The sequence below is a fragment of the Sinocyclocheilus rhinocerous genome, unplaced genomic scaffold (genome assembly GCF_001515625.1).
Source record: "Sinocyclocheilus rhinocerous isolate Xijiao unplaced genomic scaffold, SAMN03320098_v1.1 scaffold2071, whole genome shotgun sequence".
Lineage (NCBI taxonomy): Eukaryota > Metazoa > Chordata > Actinopteri > Cypriniformes > Cyprinidae > Sinocyclocheilus > Sinocyclocheilus rhinocerous.
The window spans coordinates 317937-336409 of NW_015649573.1; the positions used below are offsets into that span (position 1 = coordinate 317937).

An 18473-nucleotide genomic window follows, 5' to 3' on the forward strand; every position below is an offset into this window, starting at 1 on the left:
ACTTGCAGTATAAAACTACTAAACTAGTAGTTTACTAAGACTATACTTCAAAGTGTACTGAAAATGCTACTACACGTATTTAATTAGAAAACTATCAGTATTCATATGTTAACTTTTAGTATAGTTGCAGTACAAGCTAAAAAATATTGTTGTACTGCCGACGTGTTTGTTGCATTAGCGTGCGCCTCTATTTGATCGCATCATGTCATTGTTCGGTACAATTTATTCGGGTCTTTCGCTTATTCAACACCGAAAAAGCTTTTGTTACAATTTTCGGTCAAATAATTTCGGTTGCCGAACATTCGGTGCATCCCTACATAGATGTCCTAAATTAAAGCCCATTCATAAAGGCAGGAGTATGAATTATTTTCAAGCATCGTTTCACCCAATTTCCCAAATTTCAACCATCTGGTATGTTGTGTGGACTGGGAAATAACGTGGACATAAGCTTTCTTCAAGTGCAAGATTGTACTGTAAGTTTACATTTATATGGAAAGAATTCATTTCATTATTTATTAGACCATTTTAAATAATTTTCAGCTTTTTTTGCAGTTCACTTACAGTACATATTAGTAGCGTGATAAATACATTGTAATACATACAATTTTGTACAATCATACTACTTTGTACAAATATTCCATGAAGAATTGAAGGCCCAAAACATATTATTAAGTATTACACAAAAGTCATTTAAATCACATTAGATCAACTTTAGCATGTGACACTGCAGGACAATTCAGGAAAACTGCACACTAATGTAAACAGAATTTTGAAATGAAAACAAAACAAAAACCTTTCTAGAACAGTGGTCAATGAATCAATAAGTTTGCCTATATTATTATCTATGAAATAAAAAGTTGCTCTGTGTATTTTTGCCGTAAATAATTATAACTGAATAAAGTGGTAAAGTGTTACCAAAATCTCTATAGTGAGCAGTGCCCTGTTAGCTACTTGGTATTATTTCACACAAAAAACTAAACTAGGATGTTACACAGGAAAGCTGCAGCCGGATGTCTGGTTACCCTAGTATGCCTAAATACATCTTCTCTCAGATCAAGATTGTTTTCAAAACAGATTTTAAAATGCTAAACACAAAAATGAATGACAAAGAAGCAGGTGGAAGTGCAGAGGTCTGATTATCCTGCTAAAAACCCTTTCAACAGCGGATTATTAAACTTCAATCAAGTCAACCAGTTTCCATCAAGCCCGGCGGTGATGTGTAATGAGAATTCAACAGTGAGGAGCCGTGTAGTTTGATCTGGGAGAGATGGCTTTCACTTTCTCTCAGTGTGTGAGTGTCTGCTTGTTAAAGATAGAAGATGTGAAGGAATGCAGCTGTGAGAGAGTGAGAGCGAGCGTCTGCTTGAACTGAAATAAAAAAAATTAAGTCCTTGTGGCTACTATGTGTGTGGTTCTAGATTAGCGTGACGATCACTGTGGTTTCATTTAGTCCTGCTACAAGTGTCAACCACCTGTATGCTCAGGCAGAGAAAAATAAAAAAAGATGCACAAATATACCAACAAACACACACAGGTCTTTATAAGACAACATTTACTTATCTGTAACCTATAACATTGATTTATTTACCAACTACATGCCAGATGTTTTTGGTTTAGGACTGATTACACTGCATATGTGCATCAAACAGGGCTGCTAATGATCATCATAAAAGATTGTTAAAGGTAAAATTAATTCATGAAACAATTACATTTCATTAAAAGTATTTGACAAAAATATGACAAAAGGATTTTTTTTAAATATACATTTAAAATATGCATTTTGGAATTTATGATATGATTATAATTCTTATTTATTTATGTATTTATTTATTTGCTTGTTTGTTTACCACAAAGTATTTGACAAAATATGGCACAAAATTATATTTAAAATATGATTATATTATTTTTTCACTATTTAAATAGAAATATTCTAAATTTAAATTGAATTAAACTTTTTTTTTTATTTTACCATGGTGCCATGTCGAGAAAATGAATTCATTAAACTTCATTAAAATTATTTGACAAAAATATGACAAAAGGATTTTTTTAAATATACATTTAAATACACATTTTTGAATTTATGATATGATTACAATGTTGGTTTATTTATTTATTTATTTATTTATATTACCATGAAGTATTTGACTAAACATGGCACAAATATTTTTAAATACACGTTTTAGAATTTAAAATATGATTATATTAATTTATTCCACTATTTAAATAGAAAAATCCTAAATTTAAATGTAATTAAACATATTTTTTGAAAATTTTTACCATGGTGCCATGTCAAGAAAAACTGTACCATGGTAATTTTCAGTGACTAATTAGTAAAAAAACTAACAAAATGGAATACATTTCTGCTTTATTGATGTACAAAGTTTTACTTTTACTTCAATAAAAATAAAACTCCTTCACCAGAGGTCGTGTTTTTCAGTCAGAGATGTCAAACAGCAATTTATTTCATTTATCCTTAGATGCTGATAAAAAGGTGTTTGCTGTTGAATGTCTTTTGTTGTCTAAACAAAATTACAACCAGCGTCATGATGTAACCTCTCAAGAACAGTGCAATAAGGCAAGAAGATATGACCACACACACACACACACACACCAACACCTGCATAACTGTCTCTCTCCTTGAGCTGAACATGTGTTTCCATTAGACCCGGCTGTCCTATCCGACACCATGATTGACAGGTACCTGCCCAGTGGTCATACAGGACAATTGCCTTGCTCTGCTGTTCCCATAGCAACCACATCTCAGACCTGCTGAGAATTCAGCCAGTCTTAGAATACTCTCTTACAGAAGCAAGACCAACTATCGACGCACACGGGTCAGAAAACACACTTCCTGAGCTGAGGGCTGGGACACAATGTTTCCAGGTTTTCCTGTAGAGGACATTCCAGAGTGAGAGTGAAGTTACGGAACATGCCTCATGATCGAACACACATAACTCCACAAAACCTGACTCTATCAAGAACTGAAACACACTGTTACATGCCGACAAACTGGATTATTGTACTCATAATTGTAAAGTCCAAACCTTGGAAAATGTCCTCACAAATGTATTGACACGTGTAAACGAGTTATAAGATCCTTTCATGTGATCTTCACCATTTTAAATCATCATTTTATGTTCTCTCTCTCTTGAAAAATTATTTTTGATCAAAAATACAGTGAAACAAGTAATATTGTGAAATATAATACAATTTGGAATAACTAAATACATATTTAATACATTAATGTATATCTATTTTATAATGAAATAGTCACATTATAAATGTCTTTATTGCCACTTTTGATGAATTTAATGTATCATTGCTAAATAAAAGTATTAATTTCTATTAAAACAACAACAACAATTGCACTCATCACAAACTTTTGAAAGGTAGTCTGTACATGATTAGGAATAAGAAATAAGCAAACATAAGAATACTCACAGTTTGCTGTACTCACTTTGCAGTAGCAACTTTATGTATAACATATAGTATGATTTTTGGTATTGTATGAAGCATAAATGTTATGTTTAATGTTCTATTTAAAATAGACCATAATTTATTTGTCACATATATATATATATTTTTTCTTATTTATCTTCCTAATCAACTTATACAACAGTGGTCTTGGACAAAACACTGACACCTGTTGCAAATGTTACTACATAGAATAATTGTGATTTGTTTGCTCTGCAACTGGAAAAGTCCAACAACAGTAGAATTACTGAGATGAGTGGCACATTATCATGTGATCTCAACATTGCAGCAAATATGAGGGGTGCCACCCTTATTTAAAAAACAACCATATGAATGGTTTTTGCATGCAAAGGGTGTGTGGTTCCTTTTTTTTTCTAATCAAACACTCTCTGCATCCGCTCCTAAAGCTCACTGTGCTTGAATGACTTAACAGCCATGCAAAGAATGCACACATACGCAAAAGAGATGCCCACCTGTCAGCTCTTTGAAAATGGAAAATGGTAGAGTAAAATATTATACTATGAGACAGTACATCTGTCTGTCAGGAGGCCCATTTTCTTTTCTTTCTTTTTTTCTCCAAACATGTTGCAAATCTATGTTTAACCAACCAACTTTTTCCAAAGAGTCCAGAGTGTGCATTATAACAATGCAGCATTAGCATACACAGACACGTGTATTTGATTTCATCTCTTCTGGTTAGTTGTATGTGTAATGACCATTTGTTATTTATACAAGTCAACAGTAGTAGTGCATAATGAGTAAAAGAGTCAGAGATGAATCAAGGCGGCACATTATGAGCTCGATCTGTTCTCTACAGGGGTCTGCGGTATGTCAGACTACTCATGATTGAAGCGAATCCAATTAACAAACCACTCACCACATGCTTTCTGTCCAAAACAACTTACAGAACACTAATAACAGGGCCAATCCATCTGGAGCAGAATCTGGTTTAGTGGCTTTGCTCAGTGCTGAATTGTGATCTCAGTATCCGCTCAGTTCCTGGATCATCACTACAAAGTGAACTTGAAACCTTTATATTAGTGGCCCAGACCCTTTGAAATACCACTTCCACTAAGGTAAAGAGGAAATGATACAACTGAAAGTACAACTCTTTGAAGCCAATAGTTACTAAAAGATCAACAAGAAGAGAAGTTGAACACAACTAATGCAAATTAGCTCTATTATTATTATTATTTTTTTTTACATTTTGGTCAGATGTCAATGTGAGTGAGAGACAGAGAGTGTGAATGTGAACAAGTGATATGTGTGTGGGAAGCACAGCAAAAAGAATTAGCTGTTTTTGCACATAAGGCTGAAGAAAACGCCGACATTCCAAGACATAAAACACACACACACACGGAGACCCAACTATAGCAAATCACTAACACAACTATGAACTAGTTAAAAATATTTCACTGACTGACCTACTCTAGCACAACATTCAGCTATCAGACCATTCTGACAAAGCTTTTTGTTTTTCCCTGCCTGTTTAATCACTGTTATCTCTGTTGTCCTTTCACCTCCCTCGTTCTTTTTATTTCCTGTCTTTCTTGTCTTCATCAAGCTCTTTTTCCGTTTTCTCACTCTCTTCCTTTGTCTGTTTTGACTTTCCAGACTGACCTATCTTCTGTTGTTAAGTTTACACTCTCTGGATTACCCTATAGCTAACTGTAAAACCCACACAAGCACACACCCTATGAAAACTATAGACATTTTTATCAGATCACTCTTTGACATACTGTAACCTTGGCAAGTTGTTTTTTTTAAGTAGTATTTACCCTAGTTTCCTGTATAAATAGATGAGATGTGACGTTTAATGGAAACTCCAGCAGAATTCCGGCTCAAACCCATCAGCATTCCCCACAGCATTCTGTAAAGCAACTGTATTTCCTCACTTCTCGGCACAGAGTATGATGAACTCATCCGTGTTGAGGGTGCAGAAAGTGAATCATATCAGATTGTGTGTCCACATCACAAAACACATTTGATGTGCTACAACACCTGTCTCTGATTATAAATGCGTAAAGGTTTCATTTAAAAAAAAAAGAAAAGTAGAGAGATTACAGGAAATGATTGGGTGAAGAGGTGGGAAGAGGAAAATGCTGGGAGCTGGATTCTGGAGCTGGTAGTTGCCTATGAGAGCACTACAGCACAATGTATCAAATCACATGCACCAGTTGCTAAGCTACAGTTTTGTAGAGATGTGACAACAATTCTGAGATGACAAGAAACGATGGGGAGAAGAAATGGGAAAAGTATCCAAAAGTGTTGCAAGCCAGATTTAACCTCACATTGTTCACATTAGTACTATGGTGCAATGTATCAAATCACATGCACCAACTACTAAGCCAAGGTTGACAGAAATGATGATGAGAAGAGGTATGAATTGTACAGTAATGTGAGCTGTATTGAACCTCTTATTTCCCACATGAGCACCATGGCCCAATGTATCTAACTAAACCATAGCTCTTTAGAGACATACAACAAAAATATAGCAAAGACATGACAAGAAATGATGGGAAGAAAAAATGGAACTGGGATCAGAATGTGTTGCAAGCCAGATTCAAACTCATAGTGTCCACATGAGCACCACAGTTCAATGCATCAAATCACATGCACTAGCTACTAGTAAAAATGGGATTGGAAAGCTAGATTCAACCTCATGTTGCCCACATGGGGATGGCGCAATGCTTCAAATAGGGGTGGGTGATATATCAGTAGACACGATTAACTGGTAGAAATTTATCAACCGATAGAGATTTTTGACTATCGTCTCTATCGTGGTTACATACTCACGTGACATTGCTGTGCTACATGGTCATTTTAAGATGTTGAAATGCAATTAGCAGTGAAAGAGAACTCATTTCACTATATGCGCACACTGTCTGAGAAACTGTTTCTGAGCGCTGTTAGAGAGGCGCGCGCATGTGAAGACAGTTCTCACAGAGTGCGGAGTATTGAACGGAGTTATTTTTGCCGCTTTATAGGCCTTGAACGATTAAATACACACAAAAGTTCCCGTTTTTGCAAGTATCCTCGTAAACACAGTAATTTAGGCCAAAGAGCAGAGAAAGTGTGCAACAGTATATTGGATCCGGGAAGCTCTTAAAGTGACAGCAGTCTAAAATTCCTGCTGTCTGTTATTCATGTTAATCAAAAAATAAAAGAGAGAAAATCTCTCACTACTCTTGACTTTAATAAGAAGAAATATATATTTCATTTACACAGTGAAGAACATGCAGTGATTTTATACATTTGATTACTTTATACAAAGTATGTAGCATTTCTTTTCTTTTTTATTTAGGCTAGTATTAGTTTTTTTGTGATATCGACACTGGTGACAAGAATTATGACATTTCTATGGTATCAAAATTTTGTATATCATAAAGACCTTATTTAAAGTAAAAATAACTATGTTGTGATATACGCTGCCGTGAAATAAAATTACTCGTATCGTGATATAAGTAGGGTAACCATACAGACCATTTTTATGGGACATGTCCTCGCCAGGATTTCTATATTGCCTAAAATATACAGGTTTTGGTTGTTTGCACTGTGCAGATCGATCATTGTATGACATTCGCGAGAGCTATGGAGAGCAGAGCAGACGGCTCCATATGCTTTCGAATCGCTCTCGCTGTATACTTTGGTGTCATACAATGATCGGTCTGCGCAGCGGTGCTTCAAGTCGAACGAACGAACAAACATTTTTGTTCTTTCTCTGTAGATCCCATCTTCTCACGCGCCACGATTGGTTGATTATGTACAATACCTGCATGTTATTGGTCAAAGTACTTTGGGTGTTTTAGGCAATATAAAAATCCTGGCCAGGACGTGTCCCGTATAAATGGCACATATGGCCACCCTAGATATAATATTTTGGTCATGTTGCCAACCCCTAACATCAAATAACATGCCACAGCATTTACTAGGCCACAGCAGTAGATAGGAAATGTTGATTAGAGGAGGTGAGAATGGGCTCAAGAAGTGTTGTCTGCCCTGACTCCATTACACAATGTGTCACAGCTCCAACAAAGTGACACTCAGACCAATTTCCCAGTTTTAATCTTGGTCGTATCTAGAGTAAGAAATGGTGAAACTGGTCCATCATCAGCAGTACAACACATTCTCCACCATAATCTTCTGACATAGCATTCCTGTGAGATAATGCAGAGCAAACATTTGAAAACCACAGCTGCATGCAACTGTCAGTCACCGCTAAGCCCACTAATCACGTTCCCATGCGTTTACTAATCAGATATTAAAAACCATAGCATAGCAAAACGCATCGACTATGGGAAAAGCTGCTGTTGTACTGTTCCCAGAACAGGTTATTCCTCACACAGCTGTGTCAGTGTGTGTGTTTCACAGGTTGTCCGTTTAACAGCTGATACAGTGGTGATGTAATGCTGTATTATCAAAAATGAACAGAGGGGAGGAAGGAAGGGAGAGCTAGACAGAGAACACTGCACAAACACACATGCAGCTGGCTGTGCTGGACGTAAATACATAGGCTACAATTTTCTCTCCAGTCCTATGCATGTTCTCAAACATGAGTTTAAACAGGGTAATTACAGTATGTGTGTTTATCCACCCCATGTGAGGTGTGTGTGTGTAATTGGTTGTGTAACAGAGTTGAGCTCATGGAGGCGCCATTACCTCATACTGGTGCAGTATTTGAATATTCAGATCCAAAGTGCTGCCATCTTCTGTCATGCATGAACTGATAAGCTATCAGTCAGCAGAACCAAAACAAGCACCGCAGATAACAAAGCTCATAATTCTGTTCCCTGTACACTCAATTTGCATGATCCCACCGGTGACGTGCACCTTCACACGAGAATAATGAGTGTGTATGTTTTACTTTTTATTACTCGCTCTTTGAAATACTGGTTACTTACTGGAGGACAAGATAAATAAGAAATAATAATAATAATAGTAACACTAACAGTGATGTTCCATGCACACATAGACATTAGGGTTGTGCCGATAGATGATAGTATCACGTATCGACGATAGCCAGAAATATCGCCTGTGGCTGATGCCCTTGATGATATCAAGACGATTATTACTATTATTATTATTATTATTATTATTATTTTTATTAGGATAGTATTATCTAATTAATATTAGGGCTTATTTGTCCCATCATATTTCTTTTTACGCATTTTTACAGTGTTGTGCGTTATAACCAATCACATGTGATTCTGTTGAGTTTATGAAGGCACTGGCCAATTAGAGGCGTTCAGATGAGTTTTGTTGTTGAGTGAGCGCTTGCTGACTGAATTCTGCTCTCGTGCGAATTCTCTCAGGATAAACAACAAAGTGCAGATGTATGTGCAATGTAAGTATAAGAGATTGTTTCACTGATTATAACGGGAGTGATTTTTAAAAATGCATAAAATTTGCACTAGACGGACATGAGTGATGTTCTTTGATAATGTAAATGTTATTTGCTTGTTTTCTGTAGCTGCTGAATAACTGAGGAGATGTAAGCATTATAATTAGTAGACATGTTTAGTTAATAGATTATACTAACATTAGGCTGCTTCTAGCCGTACCATGAAGATCTCACAAGCTGAGGATAGGATGGTATGACAATGGAGCATATCACCCAACCCTAATAGACATTGCAATATTATCCCTACTTAACATGAATAAGCGCAGAACTGTAAACAAGAACTGATCTTTTAACATACAGCTTGACAGTTAAGTAGATCCACACCCACAAAACATGCAAAATCTTCTATGACAATCATCCCACTGGAAAACTTCTGGATTCTCTTGCTGTCAAACAAAAATCTTGATAAAGTAAAACCCACATGTCACTGAACAGAAAATATCATTATCATTCAAGCAAATAAACAAACATACTGAGTTCAAGACATCTATCCTAAATGTTAGAACCTCTCTTAAGTCACAGCTTCTGTTTTCTCAAACCTTTTACTCAAACTCAAAAGTTTACCACAGTGATGTCACCTTGAGCCTGCCAAGTCCCCAAAACAGCTGTGCCATTACAAAGCCCCATCACAAAGCACCTCATCTACTACATGAATCGATTCTCTCAGTGACTGAATTAAGTTTGAATGACTCAGGGATCTCAATCGATCCCCTGTGTAATGAGCCTAGATAGCCATAACCTGGATGAGAGTTTAAAGAAGCCATTCTCAGCCATCACATCTGAAATTACTCAGTGTGTGTGTGTGAGAGAGAGAAAGAGAGAGAGCAGAAGCTTGTTGGGCCATACTAAAGTACTGGAGTTCCTGCTTGACTGGTTTGGAAAACTGTGTGAGTAAGAGTGCGTTTGGTGTGTCAGGTTCAATACTTGTGGCTGGTCACCTGTCTTGTTGTTAAGCCGTAAAGTTACAGCTGATAATAACCACTTCTCCACAAACAGGCGCTCACTCCACCCACTCGCGTGAGGGCTCGTTAACTAACTTTATGGCTTCTGTGGTTTTATCCGGTGATACTTAGGTGTTACAACTAACACTAAACTGACAGAGTGGCTAAGTTTCTTATACAGGGAACTTAACCAATTATTCAAGATCAGATAGAAACAAACATAATATTCAGAAATTATATGTAAAAATACAAAATTTTGCATTAAATACAATATGCTTTTGTACTGAATGTCAAAACAGCCACAGGCCACAGACATGAGGCCACCTTGATCGCTCCATGTTGATGTTGCTTTATACAATATTTCTATGAAACAGAAGTTAACACTTTACTTCACATCTCAGTACTATGTCTTCTTTATGAATAAATACATTTGTCAAATTTGATATTATATTAAAACAAAAGAAAATACTTCCAAAGTCCAAGAATCAGTCTTTCAGCATTGCCAAGCAACATACAGTAGTGGCACTTGGTTACTGCATGAATTAGTTGTTTTTGAATTAATTGGCTGAGTGAATGTGTCAATTATGTTTTAATGATACACAAAAACAGTCACCTACTTCCACCAACAATTTAATCTCCAAAAAAAGTCCCACTACTAAAGCACAGACTCACACTTCGACAACTGGCAAACTGTGATTAGACAACAATACCTGAGCATCACTCACATTTTTTCCTCATTAACACACACAAACACAACAAAACAATATTCGAACAGAAACACATTAATAGCAACTCTGGTTCATGGTTAAAAAGGAAGTGTTTGCATACAGTTTTTTAGATCTAAAAAATAGTGCAAATTAAAGTGAGTTATATTTCTTAGAGTTTATTCATTCAATGATGTTCTTATTCAGAATTAAAATAAAGTTGAAAAAGCTTTTCTAAAAAGTGAAGTACTCAGAAGAGTGCTGCCATAAACAATGCGGTAATAACCGTGTTTATGGCAGTTGCACTCTAAAAGACGGGCTGTTATGATGTTTTACTACTGTGGCAACAACAGAAATCTCACACACAAACTTAACATACTGCAGGTAAGTGTGACAAATGTAACTGTTATGGGAAATATTAATATATACTGCACCATTAACAACACGTAAAAGTATTTTAAAAGGTCGGAGGGAATATTTCAGAAACAATGTAGTAAAGTTAGAACAAGATGTTTACCCCTATTGTTTGTGGCTCTGCTTCTACTCCTGGAGCGGCTGCGCTGTCTCTGTAGCCTCGTTCGACCCAGGAGTCTGTAGTAATATCCTGGTCTCCCAGAACCTTGCCGCGTAACACCTGACATAGCTCCTAGCACGCTCCTGTCACACACACGCCTCGCATACACACGCTCAGTCAACAAAACTTTAAAGATCCCTTCTGTGCATAAACTCCACAGTTGTGAAGTATCAGAGGAAAGTATCAGAGGAAATCCATTCCAGCACTCAAGTCTGGGAAAAGTCCAACTGTAGGGGGGGAGTTTGCTTTTTCTCTCTCTCTCTCTCTCTTGATTTCTCACGGAGAGGGGAAAAGCTCAAAAGGCTCTTCAGTGCCACATGCTCACTCTCTCTCTCTCTCTCTCTCTCTAACACACACTTTGTCTCTAAGTAGTGGGAAGGCAGAGGTATGCCATTGAAGACAGACAGAGAGACAGCCAGAAGACAAAGTTTGTACGAAGAGTTTGTGTGAAGACCAGGGCTGGATCAGGAGAAGGTGGAACATAAGAACTTATCAAGAACATTTCTCAGTCACATTTAAGCAGAGGTGTAAAGAGTACCTAAAAACCATACTTGAGTAAAAGTACAGATACCTTATAGTGAAAATTACTCCACTACACGTTACAAGTCACCAATTCCAAAACAACTTGAGTTAAAGTCTTAGAGTATCTGATTTTAACAGTACTTAAAAGTTTTATTAAAAAAAAATTACAATAAAAAATTATACATACAAATACGAAATAATATTGCATAAAGACAACTAGCATACTTTTAGTACCACAAAAATTTTATTTTGCATTGTGACATCAAATTCTCTTTAGCGCTATGCATTTTACTTTTGAGCTGGAGTAATATCACGTAATTTTTCAGTATCATTCTTGATACTGTAATACAATTATTGTTTATTTAAATCATCAAATTTAAAGCAGTACAATAAATACTACCATGAGGTATAAAGGTCAGTTTTAAAAAGAAATAATTTCTGCTCACTGCTCACAAAGGCTGCGCTTATTTGATCAAAAATACAGTAGATTTTAAAATATTACTACATTTAAAATAACTCTAGCTGTAATATACTTTACTCCTGTGATGGCAATGCTGAATTTTCAGCATCATTACTTCAGTCTTCTGTGTCACATGATCCATCAGAAAACATTCTAATATGCTGATTTGCTGCTCAAGAAACATTTATTAGTCAGCTTAATATTTTTGAGGAAACCATGATACATTTAAACTTCATAAACAAAATAATTTTGTTTGGGAATGAGAAATGTTGTAAGGTTTTATTCATTTTACTGTGTATTTATGTAAGATTCAAAAATAAAAGGAGAAGTTCATCAGACTTCTGCTTTAAAACAATTCCCTCTCTCTTTTCTTTTTGGACCAATTCTATTTCCCTACAAATTTGAATTTATATCCAAATTAGATCACATTATTATGATGAGCTTAAAGGTGAATATAAAGCCTGCCATTATAATTCCTATTCATCTCAATGGCACCTGCCTACACACCTGGGGAGACTAATCAAGGGGAACCAATGGACAAACAGACTACAAACTGACTACAAACACCACGGGAGACAGGAAGTGACATAAAATTCCAGGGCACGGCACAGAGAGCATGAAACAAAAACAAGAAAGAGTTGATTTGTGAGGAGAGCACGTTTATTTTCTAAAACCAAAATAAAGCAGAACACCTCAAAATTACAAAACAAACAATCAAACAAACAAAAACTATCTTTCAAAAAGGTCTCTTCAGTATAATGGATAAATAAAATAATGTTAAGTAAAATTAAAAAGCCGAAGCCTTCTTGCACTGGCTGTGCTGGTTTCGGCCTCATTGCTGGCTGCAGTCATTCATTCATCTCATATATAAAACACCTGTGATTCATAAATAATTGCTAAGGAACTCGCATTCATCAGACTTCTGCTTTAAAACAATTCCCTCTCTCTTTTCTTTTTGGACCAATTCTATTTCCCTACAAATTTGAATTTATATCCAAATTAGATCACATTATTATGATGAGCTTAAAGGTGAATATAAAGCCTGCCATTATAATTCCTATTCATCTCAATGGCACCTGCCTACAAAAGCATGCGATCTGAAATCTCTTCATTTATGAGTTGTGATGGCACAGGCAGCAGACAGGGAGTGAAAATATACAGAAAAGTCATGCTTTTAAGAGCCCTAAAACACCCACTGGTAAAATGGCTACTATTAGAGTAGTTGCTAGGAGAGAAAAAAATACTCCATCTAGTATATTTTTCAGCTAGATGGTAAAGCTACAGTATGGCGTCTACCAAGCAGGGGCTAACAGGGCCATGGTATTCAGCCAAACCCTGTCCCCTTGAGTGATACAAGAGGTACAAAAAGGGCACTTTACCTCTAAATGAAATGAACAATTAACCTTTGCATCGTTCCACAGATTTTTGAGATGAGCCATTTGAACCATATTGAATTCATTTAACACACAAATAACATCAAAGGTCACTGAAACATATGGAGAACATTTGTTAGCTAAAAAAAAATCCAGAATTTTCTAAAAACGCAACTGCCTTGCAAGCACAATGAACAATCCAGTTCAATCCCTCAACTGAAAAATTTTGAAAAACCAGTCCAGGTGCAAAGCGAAAGCAAACGTGTCTGTGAGATAAAAGACTTGGCCAGAGGCTGGAGGTTTGAAACCTGTCCAGATGATATCCCGGAGTTGTGCCAATAACTGTGTGTTGTCTTCTAACAAAAATGGACAGTGGAGTCCTACTATAAGCTGGCATGGATGAATGGATTCCATTATACAGTTTGTGTCAAAGATCAATGCAAGACCGACACAAATTAAAACACTGCAGTCCCAATCAAGGCTCTATTCCAGTCTTAAAGAAAGTCCAGTCCAGGTTTTAGATGTGAATCCTCATAAGGGGCCTAGACTAGCTTCTCCAGACATGGTTCTCATCAGCCAATCAGGAGCCAGAACTGAGGGTGTAGGTCAAGCAGCTGGAATACAGCAGAACAGATGGACACAAAGACACACATGCACACTCATTTCCAAGTGATTTACTAGCAACAATTAGAGATTATGACAAAAAAAATGTGCAATTAAACAAGTTCTTGAGTGGTTACATATGGAGTGACATCACAGTAGGCGTGTACAAGAGGTGGTTTACCAAAAATGAAAATTCTGTTATCATGTACTCACCCTCATGTCATTCCAAACCAGTATAATTAGGTTTTTAAAGACAAAAGGGTGAAGAAGTGATGGTGCCATTTTCATTTTTAGGTGAACTATCCCTTTAACATCTCTGGGGAAAGACGAATATCAGGGTCTCAGTATCTGCAAATACAATGCAACACACGTCGCACCACCTGTTAGAGCGTCTGTGTGAGTATCAAGCCTCTTTCAGGGAACCTCGATACACAGAAATTCAACTCTATTCAATTTGCCTATTGTTATCCATTCAACCTCCCTGCTTCCAAATTATTCCCTGCCCAACCCCCTTCTGTTTGACTCCTGTAACTACCCAGGTGACAACAAGCCCAGTGCCATAAAGCAGTCAAACTGAGAATCACACTAAATTACTTCAATTCAGCCCTTGTTAAACCCGAGCATCAGGATTATGGCCGGATATTCCCCCCTTGTGTCCCTGTAGACGTATTGAAAATATGTAGCACTCTCACAACACCACACATTGGTCCACTGTTCTTTGCTTGAACAGTGAACACAGGCTGTTTGCTTGAGGTCACACTTGGGGGCAAAATCAGAATCGAGGTAATTTCCTGTTCTCATGACTTTGCTAGACTTAGACACTTGGGACTCTTGGGATTTCGTTCACCACAGTTTAAGATTGTGTGCATGAGTATGAGTGTGAGAGAAAAGTGATGGACACTGAAGTACTTTCTAAAGGATTGTATCTCTTGCATGCTCAATCTTGCCCTTCCAGATGCCATAATAGGAACAACACACACACACACACAGAGAGAGAGCGAGAGAGAGAGAGATAAGTACAACATGTCTAGAATGTGCTTTTATCTTACAGACTCCTTACAGATAACTTTCTTAAAGGGATAGTTCGGCCAAAAAGGGAAATTATGACATTATTAACAATTATTTTATTTCGTTAGTGGGATACAAGTAGGAATTTTTCATGCAGGTTTTCACAGAACAACTGGTCATTGTGACCACATATGTTAAGTTTAAAAAATGACCAAAAAACACCACAAAATAGTTTATACAAATGATAAAAGTTAACAACATTTATAATGTATCAAAATATTTCTATTTTAAATAAATGCTGTTCTTTTGAACTTTGTACATATCAAACAACCCTAAAAACTGCATCATGGTTTCTACAAAAATATTCAGCAGCACAACTGTTTTAACACTTATTATAAAAAAATCCTGAGCACCAAATCAGCATATTTTAATGAGTTCTGAAAGATCATGTGAAACTGAAGACTGGATTAATGGCTGTTGAAAATTCAGCTTTGCCATCAACGGACTTAATTAGATTTTTAAAATATATATTAACATAGAAAACAGTTGTTTTACACTGTAATAATACTTTACAATATTACTGTTTTAATGGATTATTGATCAAATTAATGCAGTCTTGGTGAGCATAAGAGACTTCAATCCAGAAAAAAAATCTTACTGACCCCGAATCTTAACTGCTCACTGTAGCTGAAGATTATCAGTGAATAACAATTTAAATGTCACTTATTATTATTAGAGTTTCTTGGTGAGTAAATCATTTAAATTTTTTTGGGATTAATTACTTCTTTAAAAAAGAGACTGTCTGACCTTATTGGAGTATGTGTGTTCTGTACTATGCAGGACTCAACCCACTTCTGATCCTATTTCTTTTCACTGAAGGTCAATGGCATTCTTTTCTTTTTATGTGCCTTTATTATCCTTGTGTGCGTGTTTGAGGGAGTGGATTTTGTTCAGAAAAGTAAGCATAACGTTTTTGAGTAGTTTGATTAGTGACTTAGTTATCTGACCTTGTATGTGAAGAGTATCAAAAGATCTACCTCACCAAAGAAAAAGAAAAGACAAGCAGAATGAGAGCAGACGGAGAGAAGACAAATCTGTGCTGAAAAAAGATTTGCCATTTATCTTGCTATTGACAGTCTGTTTCAGTCACACACACTCTAACAAAAGCTGCAGAAGGAACAAAAGGGCACAACATCACCAAAAGATCCAAAGTAGGACATATTGGGATAAAGAATAAAAACTTTAAACTTTAGAGTGACCATTTTAAGTGCTAAAATGGCTCAATATAACCAATTTTATACTATCTTTCTTCAGTGTTCACATTCACTCTTTTCAATGTTCAAGTAAATATTGAACAAATAGACTAAACACAACTAAAAAAATCACTTTGTTGATCTGTATTAAAGGGATAGTTTACTCAAAAATGAAATTTCTCAAAATATTCTCTTTTGTGTGGCATTGCAGAAAGAAAGTTGAGGATGAGTAAATTATGATAATTTTCATTTTTTTGTGAGCTATCCCTTTATCTTGTTGCCTTAAAGGCAGTGCTTGTACTGATGTATAGGCTGTTATTATGTTTTGTAATTCTAGGTACAGTAGTACACGTTCCCTCACATGTAGGTGCAGATATGACTGTTGAGAAATCACAGCTGCACACACAAACACACAGTGAGACGTGAGGAACAGAGACATGCGGAGATGTGAGATGGTGGAGAACACATGAAAGACGCAAAATGAGAAGAGGGGAAGTTCAAAGAGAGAAACAAGGGGGCAATGAGAGGGTGAGAGGTTGAAAGAGTGGGGAATGCTATAAGAGCATTCCTCTGCTCACCCCACTCCATAATGAAAAACAGCACACACTCAACTGACAACTTCAAGAGGTCTCGTTTAACTAACACACACTGCAAATAGCCTGAAACTGGGTGCTTCCACACACCATGTTATTTAACTGCTGCAGGGGAAAGAACAAAGGTAGAAAAAGGGTTAGCCTAGTGGAGAGGTATGGATAACATATAACTCATGTGGTCTTCAAAGAGCGTGAAAGAAAGAGAATTGAGAAAATGGAGAGAAAGAAGATAGATGTATGTGTCTACTTACACGGACTCCTAATGGCTTCCTGTGTGTGCTGCAGTGTGTGGCCGTACTGCCCAGAGAAAGACCAGTTTACACTAGCATGAAGATACATGCTAGTCCAAACTGGTCAGCATAGTCATGCAAAAAATGCAGGTCATCCTTGCTGGTAAAGTTAAGAAGCCTGGCTAGTACACCAGCATTCAAAATACAATGCTAGTGAGCAGCAGTGATGGTTGTAACTCACTACCACAACTACTAACTACTAATCCTCAAACATATCTGCTGACATTATTAGATCTAAATCAAAACATGATTCATTAGCCTTTTAAATAGCGAGGATGCCCTCACAAATATAATCATTCCTCTATCCATCAATGCAGGCATTGGGATTGAGTTTGTGTACTAAATAGACAGACATTTGTGTGTTCTTGTCTTATTTTCTATATTAAATCATTGGAGAAGATTTTGGCAAATTCTGCACTGTGCACACAGCGCCATCTTCTGGAGACAAAAACCTGTTTGATTAAGCCAAGGAACACAAGCAAAGCAGATATGCACACTCACAAACACACCTGCATATCATTATATTGCCCTAAACCCAACTCTTTCTGTTTATTGTTAAGTTTATGTTATCATGAAAACCAGAACAATACATTATAGGTTCAAATATGTAAAGATTTAGCTCACGCACGCATATATAGAAACACACACCCAGTGATTTGGAATGATTGAAGATGAAATATAAGGCTAAAGATGATCAAGATGATCTGATCCAACTGCTGACTGAACAGCATGTTTATGTCAACATCTGAGCAGGTTATGATGATCAACTATACCTGTACTATCGTTATATACACATACACATTATTAATTCAGCAAGGATGCATCAAATTAATCATAAGTAACAGTAAATACATGTGCATGTATACTTTTACAAAAGACTAATGCTGTTCTTTTGAATTGTCTGTTTATCAAAGAATCCTGAAAAACATGTACTGTATTATGGTTTCCACATAACTGTTTTCAACATTGATAATAATTGTCACGACACGGTGTGTGGAGGCAGGCAGGATGACGAGGATGACGGAGACGACAGGAGGGAACCGGAGCAGGAGGAGGAGGCAAGTTGGACCCAGGCCACAGCCATAATAGCGGCCCACGGTGGAGCCGACGGAGGGAGGATGATGGTGGCGTTAAGTCCAACTCGATAGAATGTGCAGAGGCAGTTGTCCGGGTAGTGCGTGAGCTGAGCCAGGGACAGAAAGTCGTTCGTGTGGTCCTCAAGAGAGCGTTCCCCCTGCTCCAGCAGGAGGATTTGGAAGGCGGGGTAATCCATAACA

General features: G+C 36.7%; 1 protein-coding gene across 3 annotated transcripts in view; it reads right to left on the reverse strand.

The window, feature by feature from the left end:
• Nucleotides 1-18473, reverse strand: part of LOC107710761 (disabled homolog 2-interacting protein-like) — a 122764-nt gene that overhangs the window by 70675 nt on the left and 33616 nt on the right. Inside the window, exon 1 of one of the 3 annotated variants that reach the window (XM_016515608.1) lies at nt 11038-11287. The exons of the other annotated variants lie outside the window; for them this stretch is intronic. Within the exon in view, the coding sequence (XP_016371094.1) occupies nt 11038-11161 (124 nt within the window). The 5' untranslated portion in view covers nt 11162-11287. Of the gene's footprint in view, nt 1-11037; nt 11288-18473 lie in introns of those variants that run through there. 3 annotated transcript variants of the gene reach the window in all.